This window comes from Moschus berezovskii, chromosome 23 (genome assembly GCF_049115385.1).
Source record: "Moschus berezovskii isolate FMDL1 chromosome 23, NW_MosBer_1.0, whole genome shotgun sequence".
NCBI classification, from domain to species: Eukaryota; Metazoa; Chordata; class Mammalia; order Artiodactyla; family Moschidae; genus Moschus; species Moschus berezovskii.
In genome coordinates this window covers 62,308,014-62,327,807 of record NC_142482.1, presented here as the reverse complement: position 1 = coordinate 62,327,807, position 19,794 = coordinate 62,308,014, and the positions used below count along the sequence as shown (strand labels likewise).

The 19,794-nt window shown below is 51.3% G+C and overlaps 1 protein-coding gene across 6 annotated transcripts in view; it reads right to left on the bottom strand.

Annotated features, from left to right (window-relative positions):
* Positions 1-19,794, bottom strand: part of GMDS (GDP-mannose 4,6-dehydratase) — a 434,343-nt gene that overhangs the window by 207,718 nt on the left and 206,831 nt on the right. For 5 of the 6 annotated variants that reach the window (XM_088831391.1, XM_088831388.1, XM_055406579.2 and 2 more), the window contains one exon: positions 7,765-7,892. In XM_088831391.1, the coding sequence (XP_088687517.1) occupies positions 7,765-7,892 (128 nt within the window). Of the gene's footprint in view, positions 1-5,524; positions 6,988-7,764; positions 7,893-19,794 lie in introns of those variants that run through there. The other variant, XM_088831389.1, reaches the window with a different exon arrangement.

Here is a 19,794-nt window from a genome sequence, read left to right as displayed (position 1 = left end):
CCTGGGGCTCCTGCGGCTGCAGAGGCCTTCGGGAAACAAGGCCAGGGCCTCGCCCTCAAGACATTGAGACCCCATCAGAGATGCACTCAGGTGAGGGTTCAGGAGAGAGAGGGGGAGGGGAGACGGGAGGGGGTGGGGAGGAGGGGGTCAGTATGCTGGGCAGAAGAGACCCCCGGAAACACCCCCTGAGCCACAGTGCAGCTCCGGAGCCACACTGGCTCGAGGGGCTCAGGTTACAGGTGACTCAGGCCCGCCGCCCGCTGATGCTGGTTCCAGAGCCGCCGGGGAACGGGTCACTACAATGAGGCCTTCAGCGGCCGCTGACAACAAGCAATGGAATTCAAGCCACCTCGGTCCTTTCTTCCAACTTCTCACTTCAGAGTTTCTGAAGATAAGGATCAAATGAAGTGATTTCTGTTAAACCTGTATTTCCTGTACGGAGCCGATACCTTCCCCAGACGACACGACGGTACAAGCACTGAACTAAGGCGGCCGCGGCGGAAGCCCCTGCCCGGAGCCGCAGGCCACCCCCGTCTCTGCGCAGCCGCAGCTGCCGCGGCTTCTTTCTGACCCGGTCCTCGGGCCTGGGCTCGGTCTCTCGGGGCGGGGCGGGGCGGGGTGGGGGTGGGCGCCAAGCCTGCAGCACAAACGCTGTCTCATCCCTGATTCCCGGGGAGGGTTGACGCTGGGGGTCCGTGCAAAACACGGCTACTGCATCTCATGAGAAGGTCTAAAGGCGCCAAGAGCCCACCCTAAAGGCCATGCGGCATCCCAGTCAGGCCAGGCCTGCCGGCCAGGGCGTCTCCATTCAAAGCCAGCCTTGCCCTGTGAAAAATGCACATAATAGTTCCTGCTCTCCTAACCACGGTCTGACATTTGTCAGGAGAATCAGATCCAAAGATGGAACTGATAAAGCACCACTCAAACACAAGAGGATAACCTTCAGGGCTTTAAAGAAAAAAAAAAGTCCAGTGAAAGCAATTTTTATTTTGTTCTCAATCTGGTGAAAGCACTTTTTGTTTCCAAACTTGAAATTTAAGATTCAGTGAAAGTCACCAAGTAGTTCTTAAGCCATAGGAGACACCATCGGAAAAAAGCATGTGAGACCACGGCGACGCCCAGGCCCCAGATCTCTGCAGCATGGCGGTGCCGCTGCCATGCCCGGGATGAGCGGGGGGACCACGGACGCGGTCCCAGGCTGGCCAGGTCACGGTCATGGTCACGGCCAGGAATGCACCCCACCTCCCAGGCTCTGCCTGGCGGCCCCCAGCCCACCCACAGGGAAGCCCGCAGCGGGACAGACCCCAGCTCCAGCGCTGGAGTTCTGATCACAGGAGGAGAGGAAGGGACACTCAGAGACCCCGAGGTCCTGCGGGACGACCTCCCTTCTCACCGCAGTTCAGAGACTCCTGTCGCCACTTCTGCCAAAGAGCTGCCCGGGAGTCACAAAGTCGACTTTTATGCATATTGAAAAACAAAGACAAATCGTTAGAAAGCGAGCACCTCGCCTGTGTGTGTGGCAGGGGTGGGGGAGTTGGAATGGAGAGAAGGTTTCCAGCAGAATCTGTGACAGATTCTTGCTCTATCGCAGAACCCTGCATCAGTGACGCGCTTGGAAACTGAGAGGAAGCACAGAGTGGATGCCACAGGTCAGGAGGCCTCTAAGCAGTGGATCCAGTGGTATCAGCCGCGCCGCAAGCCACAGGTCAGGAGGCCTCTAAGGAGTGGATCCAGTGGTATCAGCCGCGCCGCGGGCAACGGATCTCATAAACCAACTCTGCGACTTTTAAATCCTGTCTTATAAATCAGGGCCATTGTACCATTCTTTCTCCGTTTTCCATCTGCTCAGATACCCTTCTTTTAAAAATAGGTATCAAGTCCAGTGATAGTGCTGACAGAAGCCTGGAGGTCCTCGGGAGACTGACCTGAAACGCGACCGTGTGATCGCTGCTCCGCGCTCCTTCGTGGCCAGCCTTCAATAGGAGGGAGACCCGCTGGGGTCACGGAAGTCCATCACAGCTAAGCCTGAACGCGCTAAGAGTGTGTTCTGTGGGAGATGCCTCATGCTAAGTATAACTGTGGTGTTGAAGAAGACTCTTGAGAGTCCCTTGGACTGCAAGGAGATCCAACCAGTCCATTCTAAAGGAGATCAATCCTGGGTGTTCATTGGAGGGACTGATACTAAAGCTGAAACTCCAATACTTTGGCCACCTCATGCGACGAGTTGACTCACTGGAAAAGACTCTGATGCTGGGAAGGGTTGGGGGCGGGAGGAGAAGGGGACGACAGAGAATGAGATGGCTGGATGGCATCACCGACTCTGTGGACATGAGTTTGAGTGAACTCCGGGAGTTGGTGATGGACAGGGAGGCCTGGCGTGCTGTGATTCATGGGGTCGCGGAGAGTCGGACACGACTGAGCGACTGAACTGAACTGAACTGAAGTATAGGAGACAACGCTGTACAAGGAAGAGAAGTCAAACACATCCCGTATTTTTATAAATCCATTTTTATACACGTTATGAAGAAATCATTGACAGGGAGGGTCCATTCCTTCCACGTATTTACAGGGCACCTGCTCTGTACCAGGCATTTCATGAGGCACGATGACACGTGAGAGGGACAAACCCCAGTCCGTGCGGGGCGGGCCCAGGCGGCCAACCTCACCCTTCCTATGTTTGTGGAAGAGGGATTTCATTCTCCGAGATTTCAGGTCTCAGATTCTGCAGGAAGTGATGGACAATGAGGTAGGCTCAGCCATTTTCTTTATGAAATGAGAAAGTGCAGCAAAAGCAACCTCAAATATTTTGCATAACTCAGAGGTGGTGGGGGAAGCGATACTACACAGCAGTTTTGTGTCTTTCTTTAGGGTCTTCACTAGTAACATCTGCTTGAGGCTTCGTCAGCAACACTGACCATTCCAAAAACGGCATCTCGATTTTGCCTGCAGTTAATTCCGCTTCTGTAAAACTTCGCTTGTAAATTATCTGGGCTTCATGGAAGCCCCATCCATTATTTTCTTTGCTAAAATGAGAGGGGGTCTTCACTTAGTCCTCCCCGGCTCATCCCCCTGGGCACCGTGAACTTGTGAGAGGGATACAATCACGGCCTCTGGAGCCACTTGAAAGGCCACATGTAAAACCTTTTGGAAATTTGGTTCCAAGAGGATGATGGCTCCTGCAGATACCTGAACCACAATAAGGGTTCAAGAACTCAGAACAAAATCATTATGTTATCCTGAAACTATTTAACTAGCGAATCAAAGTGTCAACCATTTTACTTCTGTGCAACAAGAGTGCCCAGCACGGCCGCCTCCTGTAAAATCATCGCTGAGTGCAGGTGATGTCACCCTTTATGAGAGGCAATTACATCCATATCGCAGGAAGAGTCTTGTCATTGCGATTAAATAGCCAGTTCTCATCGTGGGCGGAAGCAGACAGGAAGCGGGTACCAGCAGGGACAGATGGGAAGGCGAAGGAGCAGACACGGGATGGAGTCCGCCAACGAGGGGGCAACAGAGGCGGGGCAGCTGAGGGCCGCAGCCCAGCGGCGGGGGAGCCGCCCAGGGACCCTCATCAGACCCTTGAAAGAAGAGCAAGTGAGCCTCACCACTCACACGATCATCTTCAGGAACAGACCCGTGACTCCCTTCTGGACGTGGGGTCGCCTGGTGACCCAAGGTGTGCTGATGCTGGGTGGGGGTGGGGCGGAGGGTGGGCCCCAGGCCGCTGATGAAGGCGGGTAATTCTGCCCCAGAGCAGGTGCAGGGCGTCTGCGTGGCGTGGCATCCGCTGAGCCAGCAACCTCACCTAGGGGTGCTTTCCTCCTCTCCACGCACACGCGCACACACACGTGCCCCTTTGCCAAGAACTGCTCTTCCAACGCAAGGTCAGATGTTCCACTCTACCTTTGTAAAGTACAACTGAAAATCTGATCGTGCGATGTCTCTAATCTCCGTGCTGGGACTTACCTGTGGATGAAAACTTAAGGAGTAACCCAACCCAGCCTAGAAGCTTCATTTGTCAACATGATGGCGTAGACAGGACCTACGGTTTATGGGGTGTGGGGACCATGGCTGCTCCTGGGATGTCACCCCCAGCCAGTCGAGACCTGGCCAAGGAAATCTGGCTACAGTTACCTTCAGCATCTCTGCCGGGTATGGCCTGACTAGTGACCAGGTTCAGAGACCATCGACTCTCAGAGACTCAACCCTGGCAAGAAATCAACTCCTCTCCTGAACACAAAGAAGAGAGACTGCAACGAGCCAGCTCCCTTTCAACAGTCTCAGGGCACTCACACGGCATCCCCTCCCAGAACTGTGTGAATGAGCGCAGGGAGGAAATGCCCGCAGCAGCCTGCACACACAGCGAGGGGCCTGGGGAGAGCAAGCAGCTCCCCCAGCTTGGCCGCCGGGCTCCCGTCTGGCCGGAGGCCTCTGCTCTGCTGCGTCTCCATCACCTGCGAGCACAGCCCTTGTGCTCTTGTGAACACAAGGGGCAGCCCCGGCGCGCACTCGGGGATCTGGGCCTGAGAGCAGGCTGTGCAGAGGGCACCTACACAGTTAAGGAGATGGAAGGATTTTTACAGTTTGAATTGTCACCTGAACTTATCCCAAAAGAAACCCACGTTTACAGAACCTGGATGATGGATATATGCGGCCGTTCATAGTAAAATCCATTCAACAATTCTGCATCTTTAACCATATTTCTAATAAAATAATGAAGAAAGGTGTAACTGCACACGACTTATTTACCCTAAAGTACAATATAGTTTAATATAGAATTTATATTCTTTGTTGAAATACCTCTTACCCACTCAAATAATGTTTTAATCATCTTGATCTCCGAAACAAGACTATGAAACAGAAGTTAACGGATCTGAATCAGCAACAGGAAATGGCTTTGTATTAATTGTCGGGAAAACGTTTACAAGACAGAGATTCCCATCATGGATGTACAGCACGTGAAGGTGAAGGCTAATTCTTAACAGGACTGCCATTATGTCCTTTTCAATGATCGATAGATTGATACATAAACCGTGTTGAGACTGAGGCAAAAATCATTAACCCAGGTGGGATCATCTGCACCCAGTCCGGCAAACGTCTCTACTCCTCTTCTCTGAAGTCCATCCACAAATAAAAAGTATAAGTTGCTTAACCTAAAGGCCTATCGATACATTTATGTACGAATGAGAGGGATTCTATAATTAAAGCGTCTGTAAACGAGATGCTACTGTGACTCATTTAATCTGTGCTGGCTGAGGCTTCTCAACTTTAAGACCGACTACAGTGCCAAGATCTAGATATGGGTTAATCAAACAAGGCTTCTGTTTTTTCATTCTTAAGCTTGTTGATTTTAATTTTGGCCACACCTACCTTGACTCATAAGTCTGAGACTCATTTTAAAATAGTTAGAACTGCAAAGGATGGTCCTATTTCTTAAAATGGGAATAAAATAATGATGACACTGTTTTAGAAATCATGAAATGTCAGTCTCTTTCAGAACCCATAAATGAGAAAATGGTTTTTAGAGCAGCAGTACGTGTTCCTCTCGGAGCCCCGGAAACCCTCAGCACACAAAGTCCACCCGTGTCGGGACACAGACTAGGGCCTGGACGCCCAGGGGTGACTGGCTCTAAGCGTGTGTCTCTGGAATCCAAAACCACCACACTGTCCCTGAGGAGCCAGGCCCTCCTGCTCTCACGCCTGACTCTCCCAGGCACTTTAGCACCTGGGGTTGCTGGACTGACACGTCTCATCAAGGAATCTTAAAAATGACATCATTTGGGAAGACCTTTTGAAGTCTGTGAGCCAAGATGTTTCTGAAATACTTCTCTGTTCCATGAACACAGACAGGGATCCTTTGCGCCAAGAACTGAGTGACCCCTGGAGCCGAGATACACTTGGCATTTCGGGATGAAACGACCCCATGGTCCCCATGAAGACCCACTGAGCTCCCAGAGGGGTTTTCATTACTTCTGTATTTACCGAATGGTCTCATGCATTTTTGTTGGATTTTTCTGGCGTGTTTTCCAAATGTCATTTATTTTTTCCCCTGATTGAAAAGGTTTATATGTACTTGTTTCAATACATTGAAAATACAGAAGTCTACAGAAGAAAATAAACATAACCAAAAATAAGTATTACTAACATTTTGATATACTGTTTATTGCATTATCAAGATCTATTTCTGAGTTCCAACACAAACTTCTTTTGCATCCCAGTGCAAAAACATAAAATAGAATGAAATTTGATCTATCTGGTTCCAAAACTGCAGAACAAGACTTTGGATAAAGATGGATACCTTCACAGCCTTCTAAGTAGCTGAAGGTATTTGCAGAGAACTAGAAGGTGATACGCCAAAATGACAGTATTGAACACACAATTATTTTTACAAACCTCGCCTCGTGTTCTTAAGCAGGCGAGGCCACATAGGTTGGATGAAAGGAAGTTTCAGGTTCGTCTGCAGCAGCTTTCACCCACTGTCTCACAGTGTTTCAAAGCGTGGATTCCTGTGCTTTTTTAATGCAATGTTGCATTAAAATATATACAGGGGCTACCATCACAAAAAGCTTCATCGTGTTTACAGCTTAGAAGAACACATGGAAATGATCTAAATGTTCCACCACTGTGCAAAATATTTAATCAGAATTTTTTTGGGCCATGATATAAATCACAATTTAGGTGTTTAAGTATGCACACTGTTACACACAAAAGCGGTAACACAGTGGAGCTGACCTCCGTGTTAGCAAGTGAACTCGTGTTTGCTTTCTTTTGTAAACGGTCAAGTTTCTTTTTGAACCGCATCAATGAACAAGGAAGCCAGATCCGGTTTCCCAGAGGCATCGCTGGGGACGAAAACAGTCCTGAGCGCAGGAGATTGGTGAGCACCTGAACAGGCACCGCGGGCTCCGGGACAAACGCCCCGTCACCAACACGCCCCTTCACGCCTCGCCACGGGAACCCCAGACACCAGCGAGCACGCTCATCCTGGCGAGGCAAAAGGCAACAATTTGTTCACAGAAAAACCACGCTACTTACGTGTATAGTAAATAACGTACCTAACACAGACCAAAACTGCACACGCGCGTGAATCTCCCTAACGACACCCGCTGCTCCGCAACAGCGTCCCTAATAGCTTCTCTCTCGTGCTTTCTTTAATGGACGGAATTCACGGGTGGGAGTCACAGGCTGCCCAGGGCAGGGGGGTAACCAGAGTCTGAAGCAGCAGAAATCACGCTCTCTGAGGACAGCGCTCAGGAGCGGCCGAGCATGGCCACGCCAGCTGAAGGGCGCGATCATACAGCCTGGTGGTGACATCAGGACCAGCAGTGTTTCTGGGCGGTCCGAACACCAGCTCCGTTCACCAACAGATCCTCTCTCGGGTCATTACTCGAACCATGGACATGGTGCGGGAGGAGGCACGCGGAAGACACTCCAGAAAGGGAAGAACACCGTGCATTTTCTGTCCACCGTCCAGCCCAGTGGCCAGCACCTTCATTTTCAATAACTGAAACAATGCCTGTGAGGGGGTCCCCCTCTGGACTGTGCAGGACAGCCCACACGCACCGCTGACCGTGGGCCAGCAGGGACACGGTGTGAGCTGAGACACAGCTGCGTGAGCACGGCTGGCCCGCGCCCCCTCCAGGCAGCCCTCCGGGGAGGCCTGGGGCTCACTGGGACACGCAGGTGCAGACACTGGGAGGCCTGGCGCCCGCTCGGACACACAGGCACAGACACTGGGAGGCCAGAGCGCGCAGGTCCTACCTCCACGTAGTCCTTGGCGTGGCCCCAGTCTCGTTTGGCGTCCAGATTCCCCAGACTGAAACACTCCAGTTGTCCAAGGTGGATCTTAGCTACTGAGCGGCTGATTTTCCGAGTAACAAAATTCGCTCCTAAAAGAGACAAAAGATGTATTATCAGTCAAGTGATTTTGACATTTAACAGTATGGTGAACCAAACACAATCTGAGCCTCTGGGCATTTCTTTCACCCCCCTCCCTCCTCTAAAATAAAAACAAAAGGAAACGGCAGAGACCACTAGCCGTCACTCAGACAAGCTCAGGAGCCCCACTCGGGCGTCACGCCGGCTCCGCGGCCGCGGTGGACACTGTGGGGCCGCCTTGGCAGGCCCCATGTGCTGCTGCGACACGCGAGCAGGCCCCAGGCCAGAGAGCAGCTCTCGGAAGGCTAGTCTTTACACAGAAGAGGCAACGGGGTTGGACAAAGGGAAATGCCAGAATCTGTAATAAGACCACCCTGATTTTTTAGGAACATAAACATCATGTGTTCCTATTAATAAAACTATTTCAGGGTTCATGGGGAGAGAGAGAGAAGACTAATCTGCCTCCCAGGTGTGACCACAGGAAACAAACAAGAAATGCATGTGGCTGCTGGAAGCGGGGTGGTCTGTCCTTCTCTATCTAAAGAAGCTGAGTGCCAAAGAATTGATGCTTCTGAACTGTGGTGTTGGAAAAGACCCTTGAGAGTCCCTTGGACAGCAAGGAGATCAAACCAGTCCATCCTAAAGGAAATCAACCATGAATATTCATTGGAAGGATTGATGATGAAGCTGAAGCTCCGATACTTTGGCCACCTGATGCAAAGAGCCAGCTCATTGGGAAAGTTCCTGATGGTGGGAAAGACTGAGGGCAGGAGAAGGGGGCGACAGAGGATGAGATGGTTGGATGGCGTCACTGACTCAATGGACAGGAACTCGGGCAAACTCCAGGAGACAGTGAAGGACCGGGAAGCCTGGTGTGCTGCAGTCCACGGGGTCACAGAGTCAGACAGAGCTTACTGACTGAACGACAACAATGGTGGCTATCCAGGGCTAAGTCTGAAGTGTCAAGACTCTCTGTACTTACTACAATGTCACCTTCTAAATTCACCCAAGTGGTATCTGCAGGACAGCATTTCTGAATTCTCTATAAATATTTTGAAATGATCGGATGAAACGTATCATACCCGAAAGGAGTGAAACTGTTTTAATGTTCTCTGGTCTTTAATGAAAGCCTCTATCCACTATTAAAAGATCACAAAGAAGGAGAAAATTAAAAGGCACTTCTGAGGCAGCTTTATCTATGCCCCTGCATCTAAGTAAGGTTATCACAAAGCTACCAAAATCTCAAGGTAATTAACAGGCACGTGAGCCGGTCAATGGTGGCGTCACACAGTTTAGACAGATTGCCATCATAATTTGTCACATTTCAGTAACTTCAGCTTTGTTCTTCTGCAGAAGAAACAAGGAGCTGAGTGTTATGACAAAAGCGTGGGCTTCTAGACAAACTGACACAGAGATAAGGGGGATTCTTATAAACAGGTTTTCTCAACTCCGGCAAGAAGAGCCCAGCACAAGTTCAAACACACAGCAGACTCACTGCACAAACTTGGCAGGCACACTTATACCAATGCCCTACCATGAGTGACAGTGAGAATCTGAATTTTCAGTCTCTCTTGGCCATTAATAGAGTACATTAAGAAATCCAGCCTCAACTCTGCAGGGCACTTTATAATACACACAAGAGCTCCTTCAAAACAGAGCCTTTGCATATGAAGTATCTATCAGGCACAATCCTTTTCAATCTACTGCCAATCAGCAACTTTTAATTCCCACTGATTTAAAGTGACAATTAAGTTCAGGCTCAATGTCTGTCTTTGCATTTCAGTGTCGGGACTCTGTTGTCATCCTGAGGCTCTGTGGGTAACTTTGTGACGTCAACTCACCTGTGTTACATGAGTTAGTGCTTCCTTCTCTGTGGCCCAATGATATCCTACGACACGGACACACTGCATTTCTGTGTCCATTAATCAGCACATGCACACTGGGCTGTTCCCACCCCTCGGCTGTTGTGAACAGTGCTTCAGTGAAGGTGAGCGCACCCCTTTCTGTGTGGGGATCGAGTATCCATTTCCCCTGGAATTACTGGGTCCCAGGGCAGCTCCATGGAGCTTCCCTGGTGGCTCAGCACTAAAGAATCTGCCTGCAACGCATGAGACACAGGTTCCCTCCCTGGGTTGGGAAGATCCCCTGGAGGAGGAGATGGCAACCCACTCCAGTATTCTTGCCTGGGAATCCCACGGACAGAGGAGCCTGCTGGGCTACTGTCCATGGGGTTGTAAAGAGTCAGACACAATGTAGCACTCGCACGCAGGGCAGCTCCACAGCGAACCCACCGATCAGCCGCCAGGTGTCCTCCACAGCCGCCAGGTGTCCTCCACAGCCGCCAGGTGTCCTCCACAGCCGTTCGGCAGCTGCGTGCTCACCAGCAGAGACTGGATTCTCATTCCTCCACATCCTCCCCAACAACTGTATGGGTTCATCTTTTTAATGACAGTCATCCTTGTGGGTACTTAAGTGTTATCTCCTTGGGGTTTTGATTTGCATTTCTCTGACAACTAATGACATTAAGCACCTGCATTTTCATGTACTTATCAGTCACTGGTATATCTTCTTTGGAGATATGTCTAATCAGGTTTTTTGTGCAATGTTTAAAGGACGATGTCACTTGTCTTTTTAATCTTGAGTTGTAAGAGTTCTTTATATATTACGGATCCAAGTCCTTTATCAGACATGATTTACAAACATTTTCTCTCGTTGTATATTTTAATTTCCTTGATGGTGTCCTTTCACACACAATTATTTTTTTTAGTTTTTGTGAAATTCAAATTATTTTTTTGACTGTATGAGCTTTTGGTGTCACATCCAAAAGGGCTTTGCCTACCCAAGGACAGTCTTGCAGATTTTCTCCCGTGTGTTTAACACCCTGGGTTGATCTGGTTCTACATGTAGGTATCTGACTTGGCTCCAGCTCATCTGTGTGTGGTGAGGAGAAAAGGGCCCGGCTTTAGCCCCCTGCGTGTGGCTACAGGGCTGCCTTGGCACAGTGTGTGTTCTGGAAAGGCTATGCTTTCTCCCATCTGAAAGGCCTTTCACCTTCTGTCAAAAATCAGTTAACCATGGATGCACGGGTTTGTCACTGACCCTCAGTCCTGTTCCACGGATCTAATACCTGCTGGCATGTGAGAAGCACACACGTGATCAGTACAGGTCTGTGGGGAGTGTCACAGCCAGGAAGTGCAAGTCTTCCAACTGTTCTACCTTTTCTCAGCCCCTTGAATTTCCGAGTGAATTTTAGGACTAGTCTGTTGATTCTGCACAAAAGGGGCCCAACTTCGCAGGAATGGTGTTGAATGTGCAGATCGGGGCAGGGGGTCAGGGGGCGCTGTCCATTCCGACAGCACCTCATCTTCCTGCTCATCAGACGGTGGGAGGGGGCTTCCGCTGATCTGGGGCTTGTCCAGCTGCTTTCAGCAACATTGAAGAGTTTCTAGAGAATATGTTTTCCACTTTTTGTTAAATTTGTTCCTAAGCAGTTTACTCCCTGTGAAGTTGTTATAACTGTAACTTCTCACGATTTCATTTTCAGATTCATTTTCAACATTTTTATTGCCACCATGTTTCACTAGTTAGTTCTTGGGAGAGGCTTAAAGTGGTTGTTTTTTTTTTTTTCAATTTGTTCTTTCCATAGAGCTGAGTGCCTGGGTCTCAGTGGTAAAGAATCTGCCTGCAATGCAGGAGACACAGGATTAGTCCCTGGGTCGGGAAGATCCCCTGGAGGAGGAGATGGCAACCCACTCCAGTATTCTTCCCTGGGAAACCCCATGGACAGAACAGCCTGGTGGGCTACAGTCCATGTGGTCACAGAGAGTGGGACAGGTCTGAGCAGCTGAGCACGCATGCACTTCATTGTCACTCATTACACAAGCTTCTTGTTTTCTGGAGAGAACTATAGGAAATCATTCACCTGAGGGTTGAGGTCTTGGAGGGCACTCTGTCCAGCCAGGCCCGCTGTGCAGATGGAGGAGGAGAGGCCCAGGATCCGGCCTGAGCAGCCCCTGGCTCCTGCCAGCACTGCTGGCACCAGCCTGCCCCCAGTGCAGGAGGCGTCCTGTGCTGGCACAGCGCACACAGAGAATGGAACTCATGTACATATTCATACACATGCTTGACTTCCAGTAGCCTTAAGCTATAAGACCTCAGCCAGGATGAAGACGAAGAGATGGAAAATCAGCCCAGTGAACCGACCGACCAAAGGCTGCTGGCTGCGCCACCCAGACCACGTGGCACTCTGAACACCTCTGGACAGGCACACCTGCCAGGCCACACCTCGAGCACCCACCCGGGGACACGGCACTGCAGACCGTGAGCCATCACAGACACAGAAGGACTCGGGGTCGTCACGTCCTCGTCTGTAAAACAGGGATAATAACAGCACTTACCGCGCAGGTTTGACGTTTCAGAAAATCTAGGTAAAGGCGATTAAGGACTTCTCAATAAGTGTCACCTATTACCACAATTATTACATTAAAAAGTTAATGGTGCCTGTAATTAAACCTCAATGAGAAGTTCAGATTTCTTAGTTTGTTCATGACTAAGTCCCTTAAATCTCTGATTTTGGAAATCTGAGAATGAGAATAGATCTAAATAAACAGCCAGAGGCAGGCAGGTGGACTTACACACCAAAAGCACCAATAAACATCTCTTATATTGTATGTTGTAGGTTACTTTTTCAAGGTAAATTCATTTGCCAAGGAAAAACAGAATACACACATAAATGTATATTAATAAGAAGGAAACCAATCGAAATGGGTTTTAGTCCAAATATTAGCTGAGATTGAGATCAGGAACTTTTCCAGCATTGATGGAATGAAAGGTTCAGAACTTTTATTTTGGCAAATAGCAGACAAGAAAAACCACCCCATTAAAAAACACCAAACTATGCTGGATAAACCATGATGATGATTCACGCACCGTCTGGGTCACAGGTGGGCCCAGAGGGGTCAGGCTGGGAGTGGGTGGGACGTCACCTGAGGCCCCAGAAGGAGCTTCAGCTCTGACCTCCAACTGGAGGCAAAGGGTGAGGCCTCCAGAGCGGTCCCGGGAGCAGGGCCACAGGCCCTGGCTGTCAGTCTTAATTCCGTCCCTGCTACGTGCTACGTAATTCAGTGCGGGCTACGTCACCTCAGTCACAGCTGACTCTGCGCAGCCCTACGGACCACAGCTGGCCAGGCTCCTCTGTCCACGGGATTCTCCAGGCAAAAACACTGGAGGGGGCTGCCATTTCCTCCTCCAGGGGATCTTCCGGACCCAGGGACTGAACCTGTGTCTCCTGCATTGCAGGCACATTCTTCACTGCTGAGCCATTGGTAAGGGTAATCATGTATCTTTCATGAGCAAAAGTGCCAAACAAAGTCTCCAGGTGTAATAGGCTGGAGGTGATAAAGTCAGTCTCCTCTCAGCTTTAACTCTGCTAGTTTGCTCAGTTGCTTTGAGTAGCTCCCAGGGTCTCTCTTCAGAGAAGACAGGCCTGTCTACACTTTCGGACTGTAGCGGCTGTGCATATTCCCGTCTGTACCAGTTTTCCTTCTCATCCTACCTTCTCGAATCTTTCTTCTGACATACTTTCCTTTCTTCTTAAAATGCGTTCTTTAGAATTTCCTTTAAAGTGGACACTGTCTGGCTTGATTCTGAGAGTCCTGATAACCCCAAGTTGAAGCTTACTCCTCTCCGCACTGGGGGCACTGACACAGGGCCTTCCAGCTCGGGTTTCGCCCTGGATGAGAGTGCGGCCAGCAACAGCAACCTTCCCCTTCTGTGGGGAGACTGAAGACGCCCTGTCCCTCTTCAGCTCCTGGAGTCCAGGCGTCTAAACGTGGTTTCTGCTCGGTGCACACGGTGTCTTCCCGTGTCTGTGTAACACGTGGGCCTCCGCGTGCACGGCTTCCTCTTCTTTCTGTTTCCTTCTGGGAAAGAATGCTAGACCTTTCCATGTTACCTTACAATCTCTTCACTTCTTTTTAAACTAATTTTCCTCCTTCTACCTTTCTCTGCAATATGCAGGGTAACTTCCTTAGATCCATGTCATTCTGCTTAGTGCTTAGTATTTAAGTCAAACATTTAATTCTTTGTTTAAATAATCTTTTATATCTAAAGTTCTCTCTGCTTCTTTTGCAGATCTACCTGGGTATTTTTCATATTCTGATTTTGTTTCTTTTTTTTATGATTTTTCATTTAAACACACCCTGGAGTTCTATATTCTGATTTGACAGTTCTCACACTCAGAGTTCACCGGTGACTGATCTCATCTCCTCTGCTGATTCTGACTCACCTGCTTCCTGGCACACTTGGTGGCACGCCCAGCTCTTGGTTAGCGATAACCCACTGGAAGCCAGGGGACACGTCTGACAAGGACGGTCGCCTCCAGGGAGGGTCTGGTTGCTTCTGGTCGGGGGTGCGCAGAGACACTGCCCTGCCATTTCCCCTCCCTCCCCCAGTGCCAGGGGCACGGGTTCCGTCCCCACATCCACGGGAAGGCCCAGACTGAGCCCCCCCAAGAGGCTGGGTGGCGAGAGGCCTCCTGGCTCACCACATCCCACTGGGTGGACGGAACCAGGGGGTGCTCTGCTGTCCCTTAAGGCCCCTGCCTGCCAGTGGGCGGGGCTGCCAGGAAGACCAGACAGACCTGAAGGAAGAGGCCTGCTTGCTCTGCACATCTGGGTACAATGTGAGGACCATGCCACGTTGGACACACTTATTTTCACTTTACACACCCAGAAAACTTTGATTTTACTGTTGTATTTTGTATGGAGTATGTCTGTACATTGACTAACTGTACATAAAAAATACATAAAACCTGAAATCGGTCTATCTTGCTCACGCCGTTTTTCTGGGTCAAATACACTTACCTGTAATGATTTTTTCACTCACAGGCAAACTCATGAAATTCAAGAGGACCCTGTTTTCTGGGCCTTCCCCTCCTGCCAGGCCTCAGCTCCCTTCAGGCCTGATGACTAGGACCCACTGAGAAGCTGGGGAGCAGGACACTCGGGCTCACAGGTGAGCCCAAGCCAGACCCCGAGTCCCTGGCTCTGTTCCCGTGTTTGATCCCTGTGTGTGTGTGTGGACATCCAAGCCCTTGTTCTACTAAACTTTCTAATCTCATCTCACAAAGCACCCACATAACACCCCCCAAGTCAAATACCTTCAAGACAAAATTTGAAGGAAAAGGAGAACTGACGAAATTTATAAAACACACGCCTTAAATTGCCAGCATTAAACTGTAAGACGCAAAGCGAGCACACTAGTAAAAATTGAACACTAGACTGTCTGTGAAAACACATTCTTTCCCACAGCGCACCACTTCAACAGACCTGTTTAAAATGCCACGGCGGACAGCATAGGGAGCCTGAGCAGCTCTAAGGGCAGAAGCACCGGGGAGCCCCCAGGGGCTCCCCGGGACAGCTTTTCCGTCGTTCACGAGACAAAGTCACCTCTCCTCTGGCCGAGCACTTGCCACAGTCCCCTCAGCTCTGAGTGTGGGGGCCTGGAGCAGGATGCCTGCCCGTGCCCGGGGCTGTGTGAGCACACACACAAACCCATGTGAGCCACCCCCATTGGCACCAGGCAGCAGCAGAAGCAACCACAGTGCCTCCAATAAAATTCTACCGCGCTGCCCAGCGCTGCATCCAAACGCTCTTGATTGAGAGGCTTTTTGGAATTAGATAAAGCATAGAGACAGCTTGGATGACATTCTTCGGCAAACAGAAATCGTTCCAGTGTTCCGTGAACCCCTGGCGACCTCCGCCGAGTCCACGTCCCACCCCGCAGGGATCCAGGCCGCCCCGCCGGGCAGGGCCTGGGCCAGGCGCAGTGCAGACGGGGTGGAGACAGAGGAGACGCGGGAAGGTCATGGCCAGCGGCGCAGACCGCGGAGATCAGAGGGCCCGTACCTCCTGTGCTGAGAGCCCGGCCAAGAGCAACAGCATCTGACTGCGGGGACCCGGCGGACAAGAGGCCCATTCACGGCGTGAGCTACCACCTCCGGGCAGCTAGTCATAAATGTGGGCTGAAGAGAGAGGTGTGGGCTGCTCTGCTGTTTGTTCCAGTGCTCGCTGCCCTTCCCGGAGAGCCGCTCCTCACGTGCCTGCGTGCTCACCCTCCTGTCCTGGGATGTCCTGGGCACTCAACCCCCGGGGTGGCCACCCCAGAGACGCAGTGTTCCCAGGAGGAAGCATGCCTGGGAGCCACACAGGTACTTGCACACCATCCTTTGAAACCCACTCTTTGTATTGAAATGATTTGTTAACGTTAAAAGACGACTCCTCTCCCGTGGACCTGGGTTGCGTTCAGGCCACATCCAGGACAGGGCACGTGGTGCGTCAGGAAGGCAGTGCCTCTCCCTGACCAGGCTCGCTTATAACCACAGAGATTCAGGTCCTTTGTCTTCCATCTCGACTCAGAACCGTCCTGACCGCTGAGAAGCAGAGCATAGCCACTTCACAGAAATTTCACGTTCAAGGTAACTTTAAAAAGCCAGCATCTGCTTATAGGCATTCCAGTGCAAAGACTGCAAAGTAAGAAAATCTCCCAAAGGCTTTGCTTCAAATCCTTCATCTGATGGGAAACAGGGACAAGACAAAGGTCCACGTGTGAAGGCCACAGTGTCCCCTTCCAGGGTCATCTCCCTCAGTGCTCGGGATCCAGCTCCTGTACAGAAAAGTGAGCAAACGTGGGCCCCAGCAAACAGCAGAGTGCAAGTGGCATCTGCACCGCAGGCAGGGCACAGAGTGAAGCGTGTCAAGCCCCGGGGCAGGTGCCGTCCACTCCCACAGACGTGGCCCCTCCACTCCTCAGTGCCCATTCCAAGAAGCAAGTTCATGTTCACGCCCATCGAACTTAATTAACTAGCAGTGTCTGCCTGCATCGTTCACAGTTAGAGGGGCGTTTATGTGTCATTTTCTCACATATGGTATATTATTATAGCTCATGACTGTGCTGGGTCCAGAAGCTTACTGCTCAGTCACTAAGTCACGTCCGATTCCGTGACCCCGTGGACAGCAGTCCCCCATGCTCCTCTGTCTGTCACGACCTCCCAAAGTTTGCTCAATTTCAAGTCCATTGAGCTGGTGGGCCCAGCAGAGTAGATGATACTCGTTTTTAAGGATATTTTCAGTTCCTGCCTGATTGTGTTTCTTACAAGGAGACGCTGCGTCTGCGAGTTTAGGAAACCCTTCAGCTGCATCCTCCACCCGGACCTGCAGCGAGCGCGGGCCCAGCCGTGCGCGCAGGCGCACATCCACACTGAGGTTCGCAACCGCGTCCAGCCCGTCTTCCTCCAATAGAAACCTCACAGCTCTTCTGAGGATCGCCTCCCTCTTCCTTTACGAGATTTGCTGCTCCTGCACAAATCCATTGTTAGGGTTTTAAGAGGGACCTGGGGCCGGGCTGGACTTCACCGCAGCCTCCTCAACGCCGTGTGGGCACAGGGGCTTCCCCTTTTCCACCGGTAAGATGGTGCTGAGCACCCACCGTTCTCACGGCCAGGAAGCAGTCTCTGCGGTCGGACGGTGGCCGCACTTCTCTGGTTGCGGCCATTACGGGCTACTTATCCTTCCACACATCGTCTTTGGTGCCTTTTTAGACACCCCGAATTTACTAGACATTCAGCAAGCATTACTGCAATGATTCGCCTCTTCTGGCAGAAATAAGCCGTCTTCAACATCAACTCTGGCCCACTCTGGGAGTTTTGATGTGACCCACTGTTCGGGTCCATGCAGACCACGAATGTCTGTGCAACAACACCTGGAAGCGTCCCGTCTGCCAGGGCCGTAGGAAGATGGCGAAGGGTCTGCTGAGAGGCTGAGCCTACGCTCTAACTTCCTGAACGGACCCAAGACCAGAAGCCCAGGGGTCCATCAGCTGCTAACTACCAGGGTCAGAGAAGCAGTTGGGCCGACTCCCACCGACCCAGTGGGAGACGCTGAAAATTCTCAAAGCCTCCTGTCCTGGCATCAAACAGCTCGAGGGAAGAACCACACCAAATCCTGCCCCAGAGCTCAGCTGGCCCCGAGGCTCCGGGGCGACACGCCCTCCCCGAGGGCAGCGCCCCCAGCTCCCGGCATCGGAGTGGAGTCTGAGCCCCACGGCGGTGCTCCAGGTCCTCAAGCCCCATATTCACAGGTGCCTTCCCGGTGCCGCCGTCACCCCCCGGGGTCAGAGCGGCTGTGCGCCTCGGCGCTCAGCGAGCAGCGCCGCCAGCTCCGCTCCGCCCGCCCTGCGCGCGGGCCGCGGGCCAGCGTCTGACCAAGCGGAAAGGGGTCGGGGCTCAGGCGCAGCGCCCAGCGCCCGTGCCCTCACACCGGCCGCAGCCGCGGGGGCCGCGCCCCTCACAGGCGGGTGGGCGGCCGGCTGCCACGAGGCCGCCACGGAGCCCGAGCCCTCGTCGGCTGGCTGCAGGCGAGGCTCCGCCTCCTCCGCCTGTCACTGCGGCTCCTTCCTCCCTTTCCTGTTCTTTCTTTACCACCAGTATTTTGTACAGAAAGAGTTTTCCTCTGCAAAGGATGAGCTTAGGAGCGTAACATGGCTTTGAAGCCTTTCTCTAGGAGAGTCGTTTCTGCTCAGAGTTTGGTCTCTAAGCGAACTCTGGGAATTGAAAATAAACAAGTACAGGGCACTTCCCACCACTACGTGCTGTCCGGGATTCTGGAAATTACTGACGCTTCACCACACCTCGCCCACCTTAATCACCCCACAACAAGGTCTGAAAGCTGAACTTCCAACTTCTTCAGGAAAGACAAGTCACCTCTCCCTTCATGAGTCTCCCGCATGCCTTCATGATGATTGAACTTGAATGTGAAGTGGCCACAGATGGGCGCCCCTTCTCCAGAGCACCCTCAGCAGGGGTGGTGTAAGGATGCGCTAATGACCCTACTTACAGGACCTCCTCCCAAGCTCACAGTCCCTAAAGTGAAGACAGTCATCATCCCATTTCATAGGTGAGAAAACCAAGGCTCAGAGAGACGACAACTTTGGACTTGCCAAAGTTGCTCCTGCTGTAAGTGGAGGAGGCCAGCTTGGATCTAAGCAACTGATGACTCCTGGGTCCTCACCTGAATCCAAGCCAGTGAAAAAGGGGAGCAGAGCCCCACCATAAACAGGAAAAAGAAAGCTTTGGCTCGAACTAAATTTTGGGGAAAATGCCATTTGAAAATTAATTTGCAATGTATCTTATAATAAAATTTAAACAATAATTGTACTTTTTTTTTCTTAGTATCACCAAAATGTATAGCAGGCTTTTTTTTTTTCTGGTTTGTAATTCGTTGACAAAACATTTTGCACTTCACAGGACCATTAATGAAAATATGCGAACCATTTTTAAAAATACTTAAAGGTTTCATTAATTTTCCCAAGGGTCTCACACAGGCCTTTGGTGTTTATCCATAATCCTTCCACATTCATCATCATCTGTTTTTGGCTTCCCTAATTCAAACATTCGGTGGCTTAACTTCCAGAATCTCACTTGCAAATGGCTTTTCCTGTGGTTCCAGCGATTCTCCAGGACTGCCTCCATCTCGTCTTTCTGCAACGCACGGATGCCTCGGCGGCCACTCTAAGCCATCTGTAAACATCACAATCCGTTCTCAGTGTTCGGCTCAAACACACCTCTGGCTGGCAGCCCCGCGGGATGTGCGCTGTTCAGGCGGCGGTGGCTGCCAGGGCCCGGTCCACAGGCCGCTCCCTCAGACAGGGAGGGTCCAGAGTGCAGCCTCCAGGACTCAGCAAGGGAAGCACAGGAGGAGGGAGAGAAGAGACGGGAAGGGAGGCATACGGAGGCTCTCAGTGGCCCGGAACTGCGCTCCTGTGCTGCACTCGCGCCCTGCTCCTCCCCCGCATGGACCCCACAGGCACGCAGCACACCGTCCGCTCGCCGGTCCTCACGAGATGGCCTGAGCTCGA